General features: G+C 40.5%; 1 protein-coding gene across 1 annotated transcript in view; it reads right to left on the reverse strand.

Moving 5' to 3' along the window:
* Positions 1 to 207: 207 nt before the first annotated feature.
* The window catches only part of LOC141440304 (photoreceptor-specific nuclear receptor-like), a 57,429-nt gene continuing 42,923 nt past the window's right edge, over positions 208 to 14,713 (reverse strand). The window contains exons 7-12 of the mRNA XM_074104779.1: positions 8,425 to 8,567; positions 5,149 to 5,245; positions 4,451 to 4,559; positions 3,863 to 3,977; positions 2,606 to 2,719; positions 208 to 1,393 (exon numbers count right to left, since the gene is read on the reverse strand). Of these exons, the coding sequence (XP_073960880.1) occupies positions 1,155 to 1,393; positions 2,606 to 2,719; positions 3,863 to 3,977; positions 4,451 to 4,559; positions 5,149 to 5,245; positions 8,425 to 8,567 (817 nt within the window). The 3' untranslated portion in view covers positions 208 to 1,154. The remainder of the gene's footprint in view (positions 1,394 to 2,605; positions 2,720 to 3,862; positions 3,978 to 4,450; positions 4,560 to 5,148; positions 5,246 to 8,424; positions 8,568 to 14,713) is intronic.

Consider the following 14,713-nt stretch of genomic DNA (forward strand, 5'->3'; position numbering starts at 1 on the left):
AACATCAAATAAAAGAACAAGTAACGTTAAATATTTACATGGATTTTTACATACATTTTTAACATTTCCTTAAGAGGCCATAATTCGTTATTACATATTATTTTAGTAGTTATATATACAATTAATAACCATTTCATCCTTAAGCTAATTACGAGTACATTTTACATAGAAAAAGCTTTAACCCAGGCTATTTGTTTTTCTGTCGCTCCTCACATCTTTTGTAGACTTTAAAGCTTTATTTACAGTGCCCCGCTTGCATCGTATTAGGTAAACATACAGGGCCGATTTCTTTTAGTATTATGCAATGCAATGCAATGCAAGCAGGGTCCTCTATGCAGAGCTTTAAGTAGACTCCTATACATGTAGGGAGTAGCAAATCTCTCTAACTGAGCCTGATCTGAGAAGCGATTCTAAGCGAGAAGCACACAGACTAGAACTAATACAATTAGCACTGTATTTTAAATAATTAAATGCTTAAACAATATTTCTATTAATAAATATTGCCTACGTACTCCTTCCACAGTCGTCTGCGTCTATTCTATTCTATAGGCTCAGCGAAGAACTATCTCTCCAGCAGTAAGAGAAGCAGGTAGTCTTGCATCCTTCCTTTGAAACTGTAGAGTAAGAGGATGTCCACTGCTGGTATGCCCCAAGGATCTCCATAATGATGGGTTCTCTTCTGGCCACAGTCAATGCCTTCCCGTGATCTTAGTCGATCCTCTTTACGCCTCTAATCAATGGTTATTGGTTGCAATGTGGTGAGCTCAGTCAGTAACTATAGTTTTTCTATGGCTGGCCTCGCTATTACCTCTTTCAATTGCACTTTGAGTGACTTGTCTTCTTGTGCGAACTTCTGTATCTCCGAGAAACGTGCCTAAGTTTCACGAATGCCATACTGGCAACACACACTGGTAGAAGACTTTTGTCTTGAGATATTGCAGCCCAACTGCCTGAGCATTGACAGACGATCTAGTCTTTGTATAAGTATTAGGTACTAATAGTCTTTTATACAAATTTGCCAGCACTTTTTCCATAAGAGTTGTCCTATGGTCTTTCCGAAGAACTCCCCCTAGAATTGCTAAGTCCCCCCCACCAACATATAGCCGAAAAAACAGCAAACGAGCTACAAAGTCACGCAGTCTATACAGTTACTACTAGTTTTTATACATATCTGCCAGCACTTTCTCCATAGGAGTTTGTCCTATGGTCTTGGCGAAGAACTCCCTCTCGAGTTGTTGGGGTCCGACGAGCCTCAACAGCGGGAGCAGCAGCAGCAGGCGGCCGAAGCGCGCGGGCGCGGCGGCGTGCGCGGCCCGCGCGTGCGTCATCAGCATCACCTGCGCTTGGTCTTGGAGGTTCTCGATCTGCAGAGGGTCTTTGAGGCCACGGGTCTCTGGAAAAGGAAGAACTTTATCAAACCGGCTCTACTAGTTACTCATATATTCACCAACTGCCACTCGTTGATGCGAGGGAGTGACATCTATTTCATAAACTTTCAATTCGTAAATAGTAGATTGATAACCAAGGGTGGAAAGTGACCCATTTCACCTGAGATATTTCTATCTCAATAATTCGAGGGGAAATGGGTAATTTCACCCGAGTTAGACATTCTACTTTTCATTTCGACTGTGAGGAAAGTAAAATAGTACAAAAAAAATTAGAATATGATTAAATTGATTTTCAGTATTCAGTAAATTGAATTTACTTATATCCAACCTCCAACGGTACCTTTTCGACCTGGCCACTTGCCTCGGCCGAGTATAAAAAAAAATCGAGTTGGTCACGACCAAGGAGTTTATATACCTACAAAACTGGAGGTTGAACGCGTTGAAGTTTGACCTTTATTACTTATTTATATATTCCATCACTTTCTTAACCTAACTAAAGAAAGAGATGGAATATGTTCGAAACGTAATAAAGATCAAATTTCTTGTTTTAAACGGATGTTCGGCGTTCAACCTCCAGTGTTGTATATAAGCTCCTTGGTCACGACGTGCATCTAGATGGCCATGCCAAAACGTGAAAAAAAAGTGTCATTGACGTAACTCAATTATCTTCGACCCCGTGGCTAATCGAAAAATAAAAAAAAAATACTTTCCACCCTAGAGATGAAAACGCAATTTTCCACCCGGCTATCTACCCATGAAAATTAAACTTTCCGAACAGGAGAGATGAAAAGAATCATATTTTCTACCACTTTGCCTCATACGTACAGTCACCAGCACCAATGTCTGATACAACAAAGCGTGCATCACTGTCTGTTACAACTCTAATTCTAGAGCCGGTAGGATATGATGTCAGATATTTTTGCACTCCGCTGTGGCAAATACTTTGGTCACATTGTAGTAATTGATGTCATGAATAAAACTAACACTTGGTACCCGCTACAAAGCGACCAATTGCATGGTGCGAGTATAAAACTTCACTCAAGTCTTGGTATTAACATTTGTAAACACAATTCTAGTTTTCGTAATCTGTGCCAACTGGCGCAGGGTACGACAAGAAAACGTTGTTCTTTAATATTGTTACACTAATATAAATGACCGCTTCGCTCCCTTACTCATCTTTCTTGCACTAATTGGTGTGTATAGTTTTCAATACTGACCAGATTTAAAAAGCACAATGGCTTTCATACAAGCGAACTCTGCGGGGTCAACCAGCACAGCGCGGTAACGCGCCAGCACCGACCGCAACCGCCGCAGTGCACCCGCGTCGTTTTCTGTAACATCAATGACTTTAATGAGTAAGTACCTTTGACTAGTAAGTCTAGAGCCATGTTGTCTCACATGCTCCAATCCTGAGGCCATATTGTCTAACGCGTGGGTGATCGCAGTCGCAATCATTATCTCTTTCTCTTTTCATGATAACCAAGTGGCTTGACTTAAGGCCTGTCAAACAGCGTTGTGGCTCAAGTCAAGACTGGACTCGCAGCACTGAAGTTTTCGGTATCTATTTCCGAAATTATATTTGGTATTGTATCCCACCAATATTATAAATGTGAGATTTTATGTCTCTTTGTTTGTTTGCTACCTCATCACCTCTAAACCGCTGAACCTATTTAGATGAAATTCGTTATACAGATAGTTCGAGTCCCGGGAAAGGACATAGTTTTTATCCTGGAAAATTGCACAGATCCCGCGGGATAGCGATAAACGAATTCTACGCGGCCGGAGTCGCGGGCAACAGGCTAGTTTATACCATAACTTTTCGTTGATGGAAACATCGGGAGAAAACCCGTGACTGGGAAGCAGCTCAAGGGCACATGTGACTGGACCCGTAAGTGAACTACAACGTCTACAACCCAAGCCATTTTACTCTTAAATTCTTGTTATGAAGGTAAGGGATGATGATGATTCCTTTCTACCTTCATCCTTGCCGTTTCATCATCATCATGTCAGCCGAAAGACGTCCACTCCTGGACATAGGCCTCCCCAAGGCCCTCCACTCAGACCGGTCTTCTGCTTTCCGCGTCCACCGCGATCCCGCGATCTTAACCAGGTCGTCGCTCCATTTTGTTAGAAGCCTACCGACGACAGCTCGTCTCCCGGTCCGCGGACGCCATTCGAGAACCTTTTGACCCCATCGGCCATCAGTCCTGCGAGCAATGTGCCCCGCCAACTGCCACTTCAGTTTTGCAATTCTTCCTTGCCGTTTAACAGATAGAAATGGTAAATGCGATCGTGATTGCGAACTTGAACAATATGCCTTCTGTGCCGTTTGATGGATAGAAGTCTTACCTAATAGCGATTTCAAAAATATAAGCCCAAACGTTTCGTTTGTGGCACGTATTGAGCTGGTGTGAATTCAATGTAGCACGGGTTTATAATGATAATGACGACAGCTACTTGAAATTACCACGTACCTTGGTCAGTCTGGTCGCTCCCAAAGAGCGCCGTGCAAGCAGCATCGAGCGGCAAGCACCACTGAATAGCATTTAATAGGAACAACTCAGACCACGCTTCTTCAAGTAAGATCACCTAAAAATAAAAATAAATTATAACAAAAAATTGAACCGACTACAAAAAACATGAAAATAATTTTCTACCAGTCTGAAGTCACCTACCGTCGTCTACCTCACCTACAAACCTACTATATTATATTGGGCCAATCACTCCTGCTGGCTCGTGCTAAGGCACCGACTTCAGACTGGTAGAAAATTATTTTTATGGTTTTTTTGTAGTCGGTTCAATATTTGTTATAAAAAAAAAATTACACGCTTTTTCTAAGATAGAATAGTTTAATGTCAACTGCTGGTCTTCTTTTACGAAAGATCATTAAAAAATATATAAGTAGAAACTTTTTTGTTCGTGGCTGTTGACACCTGATCACCTTGGTCTTAGACGAAGATTTTACTTTATGCACTAGAGCATAAAAAGTAATTTTATGTCGCCTAGATCTAGCATAAACACCAACTTTACGAGCATGAGAAGTGAAAAAGGATTTTTCTGACCTGATCTCGGAAGGCGAGACTTGCAAAAGAAGGTAGGTTCCGGGCCCATTTGACTGCCATGAACAGCAGTCGCGCCGCCGTCTCCGCCGCACTCTCCACACCTAACGGCCTATAACAAGTTTCATAGCTTCATCATCATCCCAGCCAATATACGGCCCACTGCTGGGCACGGGACTCTTCACAGAAAATCTTCATAGCTTACACTTGCAAAATATTCTACAAAAAAAATACAAACATGGATAAGTAGAACGATACCATCGGACTATGCTAGAATGGTATCCGATATTGTTCTTCTACGAATAAATATTCTCTCGTAGTTGTTCTTAAAAAGCCTTCGCATATCGCGTTTTTTAAACGTGTCGTTTTTTTAAACGTGCGTCGACAACGCGTTTTTCTATCCGTATAGAGCAGCCATTACATAGGTACTACTCTATTTATATGTAATAGCAGATAAACAAGCAGACGGTTCGCCTTATGTGAAGTGATTACCGTCGCTCATAGCATCCGCAGCACTATCAGAACTGCAGATGCGTACGAGCATATCGAAATTCTATCGATACAAACGCGCGTCGACGGCGCGTTAAGAAACGCGGTGTGCAAAGGCCCTTGTTTTTCGTGATTTGTTATTTATAATAAAATATACATAGGAAAGAAATCAGTTATTTAACAATTATGGAGATGCTATTAGTATTATTTACCTGCAAGGTCCACAGTTCTGAGGATACGCTGCGAGGTTAGCAGCAGGCGGAGAGTACGAAGTGGAATCTTCTTCATTGGTAACATCGATGCTGTCATCTGTGAAAAAACAGAAATATCTATATGAATAAATGAAAATTATTTGAAAATTATTTCTGAGCAAAATAGCAATCGAAAATATCTGAACACGCTTCTACGGTGTTAACAATAGTCGTGTGATAAAAAAAAATCTCGTAAGTATATGAACTCAACTCAACCAGAGGTCATCTTCAGGGCAACACAACCGTAAACCGTGCTACCAGATGTTAGGTGTGCTCTGAAGATGAGCTCTGGTTGAGTTCGAAACATGTCAGTGTAGTGTGGTGGTGATGATAGGTGGTTTTGTGTGACTTGTGTGTGTTCTTACAGTGTGGAGATGGAGGAACTGCATGAACACGTATATTTTGCATAAACTTAGGTATAATAAGGTCGCGGGTGAGCAAAGAAATTCTTTTAGTTCATTGATATGGACCTCCGCAAAGTAGCGCCAACCGGCCAAGAGCGTGTCGGACACGCCCGAAATAGGGTTCCGTAGCCATTTACGAAAAAATGAAGTAATATTTTTCTAAAGATTTCGTATTTTGTACGGAATATTCCAAGTTTAGGTATATTTTATACCTTAGGCTGCTATTTACTCTTAAACTACTTATAATTCTCATGAATAAGCCGTGGTGGCAGAGTGGTTTGACCTATGGCCTCTCAAGCAGAGGATCGTGGGTTCAAACCCCGGCTCGGACCTCTGAGTTTTTCGAAATTCATGTGCGGAATTACATTTGAAATTTACCACGAGCTTTACGGTGAAGGAAAACATCATGAGGAAACCTGCACAAACCTGCGAAGCAATTCAATGGTGTGTGTGAAGTTCCCAATCCGCACTGGGCCCGCGTGGGAACTACTGCCCAAGCCCTCTCATTCTGAGGGGAGGCCTGTGCCCTGCAGTGGGACGTATATAGGCTGGGATGATGATGATGATGAATCCTCATGAAAAGTTAACCGTTATAGTTTTCCTTGTAAGTTCAATATTTTTTCCACCCACCTGTTTAGATTTTAGAGGGGGGGGGGGGGGGCACGCTCGATTTTAATGAAAATTTGCACTTTAAAGTTGAATATTTTGCAAACAGATCACAGAATCGAATGTTTTAGCAACCCCCTAATAGCTTTAAAATAAAAGACCTATCCAACGATACCCCACACAACAAGTTTGCATGAGAAAAAAATCACCCCCACTTTACGTCTATGGTACCTAGTATAAAAAATTGTTTTTAATTTTTTTTTATTGTACCATTTTGTCGGCATAGTTTACAGCAAAATTACAGCTTTCTAGCATTGACAGTCCCTGAGCAAAGCCGCGGACGGACAGACAGACAGAGACATGGCGAAACTATAAGGGTTACGTTTTCGCCATTTTGGCTACGGAACCCTAAAAATGGAACTGGGGTTAAGCCACGGGAAACACCTACTGATATAATTGACAGGAAAACTGCACGGTTTTATTTCGAAATTAATGCGGTAATCAGCGGTAATGGAAGTACGAAATATAGGGAAAGCTGGTCCAATAAAACACCTCTTTGATTAAGACACGGGAAACTTCCAGGAAGAAATTAATTTAGAAAACCCGTGAAATAGGTTTTACCACTGGCCTTACAGTAAGAGGAATAGAATGTTCGCCAGCGCTTACCTCTCCCAGCGAATTTCTCTAACTGTACAGAGAGGTAATGCCGCCAGTGTGTTGGGGTCTATGCCGCAGGAGGGCCTCCTAGATGGTGTTTTCTTTTTATAGTTAGGTATATTTTAAGTTAGTTTTTAGATAAGGTCCTCTCTGAAAATCAGCGCCCAGCGCCACGGCTTGCCGTGGTATTATGCTGAGTGGGGACCTATTTAGCGTCATGTACCTATGTCTTTATCTCGTGGGATCGCGGTGGATGCGGAAAGCACAAGACCGGTCTGAGTGGAGAGCCTTGGGGGAGGCCTATGTCCAGCAGTGGACGTCTTTCGGCTGACATGATGATGTCTTTATCTGTTCTATGTTTGTTTTATGGCGTTAAATAAATGTATTTTCTTTCTTTCTTTCTTTTAATTACAGAAATTTTACGCACTTATAATGCGATAGAAAAAGTATACTTAACCACAAACATAAAAGTTTATGTGCATACATATCATATTAAAGTACCTGGGTGACCGAGCTATGCTCGCGTTAAACCTCAACAATAAGCGTTTTTCCAGAGATAAGACCAAGCTAGATCGATTTGTAATCTCCAAAAACCCACACAAAGCAAATTTAGCCCTTTGTCTTCGAAAAATCAAAATCATAATGATAATCTGATCTGATTAGTATTAGTTTTTATTCGTTTTTAGGGTTCCGGAAACAAAATGGCAATAACGGAACCCTTATAGTTTCACCATACATATCAGACTTTCAAGGAAAACTATAACGGCTAAGTTTGCTTGAGAATTATTAGTAGTTTTACTCTAAAATATGAGCCTAAGGTATAAAATATACCTAAACTTGGAAGATTCCGTATAAAATACGAAATCCTTAGAAAAATATTACTTAATTTTTTCGTAATGGCTACATACATACGGAATCCTATTTTGGGCGTGTCCGACACGCTCTTGTTTTTTTATCAAATAGCTGAGAACAAGAATGAGGGTCACCTGATGGTAAGCGATCACCGCCGCCCATGAACATCTACAGCATAATTAGGACTGCGGGTGCGTTGCCAGCCTAAAAGGGTGGGAGGGGAAGGGGCAGGGGGTAAAAGGAGGGAGGGGAGGTGGGCCACTGGATCTCCCACTGACCGTACGAAACACAGTAGCAACTATTTCACGCTGGTATTCTGTGGGAATGTGGTAGTAACCCGGTCAGGCTCAACCTGGTTAGTACCAATACCACGGGCTAATAATGCTGCAGTCAGCCAGCAAGTGGTAACAGTAAGGCCACCATAACAAAGCCCATTCCAGCACATAAGAATCTATTCGAGAACTTTTCGGCCCCAACGGCCGGCAACATAAGGTATACCAGATTTCAAGTCAATCCGACCACTCTGGAAGTGAGTCTATTTGAACTTGCAAGATTTGACCTAACAACAACAAACAGGGTAAGTTAAATATAAGCTTGTAAAAAATCGCAACAACTCCGATCTAGGCGTAGACCGTAGGCGTGCAGAGGGGGCTCTATACCAAGGTATAGGCACTGCCTATCCAGCTGCCTACTCAATGCATCCCAATCCAATGCTCACCATCGCTGTCAGTGTGGTTCCTCTCCTCATGGTCCCTCGAAGAATCTGGCTGCGGTGGCTGCGGCGGCGGCAGCGGCGCGTAGTGAGGAGACAGGAGCGGGTATCGAGCTGGTGATAGCGCCATGGCAAGCGATACTGGTGGCCTGGAAACAAGGTAGGTATCCACGTAAAAAATAATTCTTTACCGACTCTTTACAGCACTCAACTATTCCGAGACTTGAGGTGACGGACGGTTGACGTTTTTGAAAGCAAAGGGAGCCAGACTAAGTAGGTACCTACACTAACCTGTAACTATATTCTTCTAAGACAGCCTAAGAGAGAGATAGCGCGGTGAAATTATCTTCTAAGGGTCTTCCCACATCTATTGACGCGGAATCAGCAATAGCCGATAAAAAAAGGGTTATGTCTACACAATAAGAGCGGAAAAGACGTCGACGCGTCGGCAGACGTCGTCCGAGACGATTCAAGCTAAACTATGCCTTTTTAGTTCTTATTGCGTGGATATAAAGGTTTTTTTCAATCGGCCTTTGCCGGTTCAGCGTCGATAGATGTAGGGAGACCCTAAGTCGCTTTTGACAGAGTGGTCGTGGTCGTGCGTTCACTATTGCTTTTTGGAAAAATAATGCGGATCCTGCCTGTCACAGCACAGAGGTTGGAGTCCGGACGGAGTTCGTAGTGGGAGAAATAGAGCGCGGCTGCCCATTCTTACATCAAGTCTCTTTAGCCACTATTATCTTGTTCTATTATGCAAAGTAGCGAAGCGAACCCTGATTTTTAGGGTTCCGTAGTCAGCTAGGAACCCTTACAGTTTCGCCATGTCTATCCGTCTGTATGTCTGTCTGTTTATAGGTCTTTTAAAACCATTGGAGGGTTGCTAAGACAATTTTTCTATACAGTGATCTCTTTGCGAAATATTCAAATTTTAAGTGCAAATTTTCATTCAAATCGAGCGTCGTCCCCCCTCTCTGCAATCTAAACTGTTGGGTGGAAAAATTTGAAAAAAAACAGAATGGTAGAAAATATATCAAATTTACATGGGCAATTATAGCGGCTTAGATTGCTTGAGAATTATTAGTAGTTTAAGAGTAAATAGCAGACTAATTTATGAAATGTACCTAAAGTTGGAAGATTCTTAGAAAAATGTTACTTGTTTTTTTCATAATGGCTACGGAACCCTATCTTGGGCGTGTCCGACACGCTCTTGAACAGTTTCGACTATAAATAATAAAGTGTGCTCCGTGGACCCCAGGGACGTTTCTGCAGCGGCTCCGTAGAAGTAAATGTGGAAAATAAATAAATATTTAAGGGGTAGGTACTATGACTTCGTAGAGTATAACTTTCCATTCAATTAAAATGTTAAGCCAACAAATATTTAATTTTCCAAAAGGGTTGCGTCACCAAAAAAGTTTGAGAACCGTTTTAGTGGAACGTATGTTATTATCAAGCCATGGTGCCCTAGTGGTTTGAATTATGGACTCTCAAGATCGTGGGTTCAGATATGGGCTCACAACTCTTGAGTTTTTCCAAATTCGCATAGTGCGCACTCGTATACATATAGCTCTATCTAGACTAGTCGAGTAGGTATAGCGGTTTAGAAGAAATCATTTTACCACACGATCTCTCGGTTAAGCTTCACCCACCGTCCCTTTCAACCTTACCTATAAACATGTCATACATTCTGCCCCGAAGCATCACGTCGTAACAAGCCAGTCGACCGAACGGACCTTTGATCAACAGCTGACTTGTATGGGGTTTGACCCTTAGCCGCTTTTAAATAACTTGGCTATTAATTGATAAGTCGATGCCTGGGATTAATATTGCATGCTGTCGCATCTGCGTCGGTATATGCAGAGATTTTACTTCCTTTGCGTACTTAACGACGTAAATAGATATAGGTTTTTTTTAAATGTATGAATGCAGTTTTTCTTGTTACTATAATCGATGACATGGTTCCTAAGAACAGATCTTCGTATGTCTTATAGTTTCAGACTTTCCCATACTGAGCGATGTAAATGAGCCACCCTGTATACGTTACAGGCTTTACATGTTATAAAACTATCCCCCCTACCTCCCCTCCTCCTTCGCCTTTGCCTTTGTACATCTCTTTCTCTTGTTAATTGTAATTTTCATAATGTTTTATGTACAATAAAGAGTTACAACAACAACAACTATAAATTACAACTTACTTAAATCATCATCAGCGCGAAAGTTCGTAAGTTGTTTGTTTGTTACCACTTCACGTCTAAACAGCTGAACCGATTTAGATGAAACTGTATACAGATACTTTGAATCCCGGGGAAAGCATGTCCTAGAAAATAGCATAGTTCCCGCGGGATAGCGATAAAGCTAATTCTACGCAAACAGCTATAAAAAGGAGAAAAAAATCAAACCAAAAAGCTACTCGAACCTTTGTGAGACATTCATAAAATAATAAAATATCATATTAAAAACAATTTTACCTATGTTTAAAAAACAAAGTCATCCATAATTCAGTAGAACTCAAATAAAACATCTGACATAACCATAAATAAAAACAAATCGCATAACAGTTAGCCTTCCAATACCAATCCCGAATAAGAGGGTAGTTTTACATTTACATGCGCGATATGATTTACTATTCAAACTACAGCGCACAGCACTATCAAGATTGCTTCGCATTTGACTGCCAAATTGTGAGCATAATATTATTGGGGGACTGAAACGGCCGTGTGATTTGGGGTTACTAAACGGATATTTCTGGGTAGAAGTTGACATCATGAAATAATTCCAAGGCGCGACTCTAATAAAAAAACATATGAACACATGAAAATATCCTATAGACTTGAAAATTAGTTGCTTTGAAATAAATAGTCGGTTGAGTTGGGAAACAAGTGACGTCATGGATAGGTCAAATTCAAAATCTATGGGAGAATCGAGGTTTGACGTACAAATTACGTCAAGTAATAATTGATGGTGTTACCTATAGTTCACTAATGTTTCACTACTAAACGTTTGGCAATCTGATTCATTTCGCAACTGTTTAGTATTTCTAAAATTGTAAATATTTCAGAATCTTTATAAAACTAACCTAACCTAAAGGGTTTTGAAAGGTTTTACACGATGGCCCTGAAATAAAAACTGGAGTATTTACAGTTTTACAGCCTTATTCATAAAAATCCTTAATTGAGTTTGATCAGTCTGTTACTTAGCAGACTGATTAAGCTTGTTAGACGGTTGTCAAGAAGTATGATTCATAAACGCTTGCTAGCAGTCTGCTAGTTGTTGAGCTGCTGATAGACGGATTAGACGCGTTATGTTGGCCACCTTGACAAATCAAAGACAAAAAATGGCCTAATCGATAATTAAAAAAAAATTGACAGCAGTGACAGCAAATTACAGGAAAAAATAAAAAGCGAGATGTTTGTTTTCCCGCCATTTCCGATCCGCATGTTTATGTTGTGCAAAAAGCCATAATTATGTTAATCATCCTTTTTTTCATATTTATTGTTAATTTATTGTTGCTAATTTAGAGGATTTTTAAATACAAATTCCTGAAAATAAAATTTTCCTGTTTTTTTTTTAATCTGCGTAGCCCTGCCTTCACTATAAATATCTTCGGTACCTATGGTTTTTTGCTCTAGTCAAAGTCAGCTGTTCAAACTTGTGGCGGCCATTTGTGACTTAGCAGAGAGATAAAGGAGGGTCTACGGTCCACTAACTTTAGCAGAGCCTTGATCGACTGATTAGCGCTAACAGACGTTTATGAATCACGGTTTTAGCATCGGGCCTTCAAGGAGCCTTCAAGGAGGCTCTAACTTTTTATGAATAAGGCTGTTAGAGTTTGTGAAATGAAAAGTTGCGAAATTGCTTAACGTTAGTTGCGATATGAACGGATACCGTTATGTATACTATCTTAGATGAATGATTGGTCTCGCGCGCTCGCTCGACTAGATACCGCGCTACCTAAAAACAAAAGGTTCGTGAATGCGGCAACTCAATATTGTAGTGTCCGTAAGAACGGTGTAAGATAATTTGCAAGGATGCTAGTGTGCGTGACGAATTGTGTTGCCAGCTGCTCCACTTTTACCCGAATTATTGGGAAAATAAATTATTCTGTGGTCTATTAAGTTACTGGTCACGGTCGAGCGAGCGCGCGAGACCAATCATTCATCTAAGTATACTACATATTTTCTACTGTATTTTTTTTATTAAAAATTCCGAATAAGATCAATATAAAATAACCGGTAAAAAATACAAATCGAACCCATTTTCATAAAGTTTTTTTTGTAGGATAAGGGACAAACGATCAGATGAGTCACCCATGGAAAGCAATCACCGCCGCCCATGGACATCCATAACATAAGGTTAAAAGCTGCATTCACATTCATCTGTTGTGTTGTGTTGTGATGCTCTCTATCTCTCTGTCTATAGCTTTGATGCGACACAACACAAGCCGTCACAACACACTGCATCGGATAAATGTGAACGCAACCATATAAAATGTATGAAACCGAGACACAACACGACAGATAAAAAAAGTGAATGCGGCATTACAGATGCGTTGCCAGCCCTTTGAGAAATGAGTTACTACCATGAAAACGTAAAAATATTTTCTATGAAAATTTCAAATGCCTAACGAATGGTCGGACGGACAGACAGCGGAAGTTTCTAATAGGGTCCAGTATGTTCCTAACTAAATTATTATAGCACAAATTGAAAATACAAACTGAAATATAGATGCACAGAAAAACCAGAAAAATAAGACCAGCACTGGGAATCGAACCCAGCTCCACGACATTCCGTGCCGCGTGCTATACCGCTACACCACTGCTGGACAACGGTACAGACACGAATTTCCCCTATGCACCACATCTCAGCTTAAAAAAAAATGGAATTGACATAAAAAATACAAAAAGATTCCAAAAAACCAATCTTATTATAGCACAGTTATCTTTTAACGAAATTTTAGATAGAAGAGATAACAGACAGACAGTTACTTTCTCATTTATAATGTAAGGATTAGTATGAATTTAACTATTTAAGTTTATAGATACTTCATTTCACAAAATAAGGTACCTACACACTAAATAAATAAAGCGCAATTTAATTGCTGACTACTTCTAAAGCTTTGTCCGAGAAATCTCAAAAAACAAGCAAACAGTTCATAATTTCCACAACATCAAACAAAATACTCTCAAAACCAACTTATCTTCGCAAGTGGATAAACTAAGAACTAACATTTCATCGTACTGAATCGCTTGAATTATAAAGCGGCAGCGCCTCTTTCAACTGCAGGGGTAAGTTGGTGATTGTACAAAGACTGTTTCCGAAAGAGGAGTCAAAGACTTGACGCGTTCTTTTACTCGAACTCAAATGCGGTTGAGGAGCCGATGTTTTTATTCACTCATGCAGAAATGGCTTCTTGTTGTAGGTTTTTTTTTTAATTTCTATAAAGCGCGAGGGTGCTGTACCTACATACAATCAGTATACCTCTAAAAACTTTTTGATTTAACTTATGTACTCGTAATACTTTCAACGCGTCTCTGGTTCACAGTGAATGCAAGCCGCATAAGCGAGGCAACTGGATGTCTATGGGGGAGGCCTGAGTGGACGTACGGTACTTTAAAAAGTCTAGACCATAAGTCAGCCTGAGAGGGTTACACAGTAGGTCTTATCATCATTCTCACCAGAATAATGGACTGAATGGATGGAATGAGCTTGTAACCGATGTCATGTAGTTGCTTTCAGCTTTAGCCCTACCATTTGATCAGATGACTAAGAATGAGAATACCTTTTGGCCTGCGTTTTAACAGCTGCGCGTATACTCTCAAAATCCACCATCTAATTATGATTAGTTTTTTGGAGTCTTTTTGTATTTTTTATTTCAACTCCAAATTTGTCCAAAAAACCTATAAAACTAATCATAATTTGATTGCTTAGTAGCGACATCTCTTGTTTGGGTGAGCGGTTAGTTCCGAAAGAGTGTGACGTCTGTCGTCGAAACATAGATGTCGCTAGTGCTGCTGATTAAGTAGCATAGTAGAAATAAGAAACCTGAGATATGTATGCATAGGAAAAATTCGTGTCTAGATTCCTGTCCAGCAGTGGTGTAGGGGTTATAGCACGCAGCACGGAATGCTGAGGACCTGGGTTCGATTCCCAGTGCTGATCTCTTTTTCTGGTTTTTCTGTGCAACCAAGTCTCGGTTTGTATTTTCCACCATCTAAATAATGTTTCGCACTCCTTGCTACAATATTTTGACGCCCATCTCTTGGTGCCTGGAGTGGTCGCTCGCTCCTTCGTTCTACTC

Source organism: Choristoneura fumiferana, chromosome 22, assembly GCF_025370935.1.
Source record: "Choristoneura fumiferana chromosome 22, NRCan_CFum_1, whole genome shotgun sequence".
Lineage (NCBI taxonomy): Eukaryota > Metazoa > Arthropoda > Insecta > Lepidoptera > Tortricidae > Choristoneura > Choristoneura fumiferana.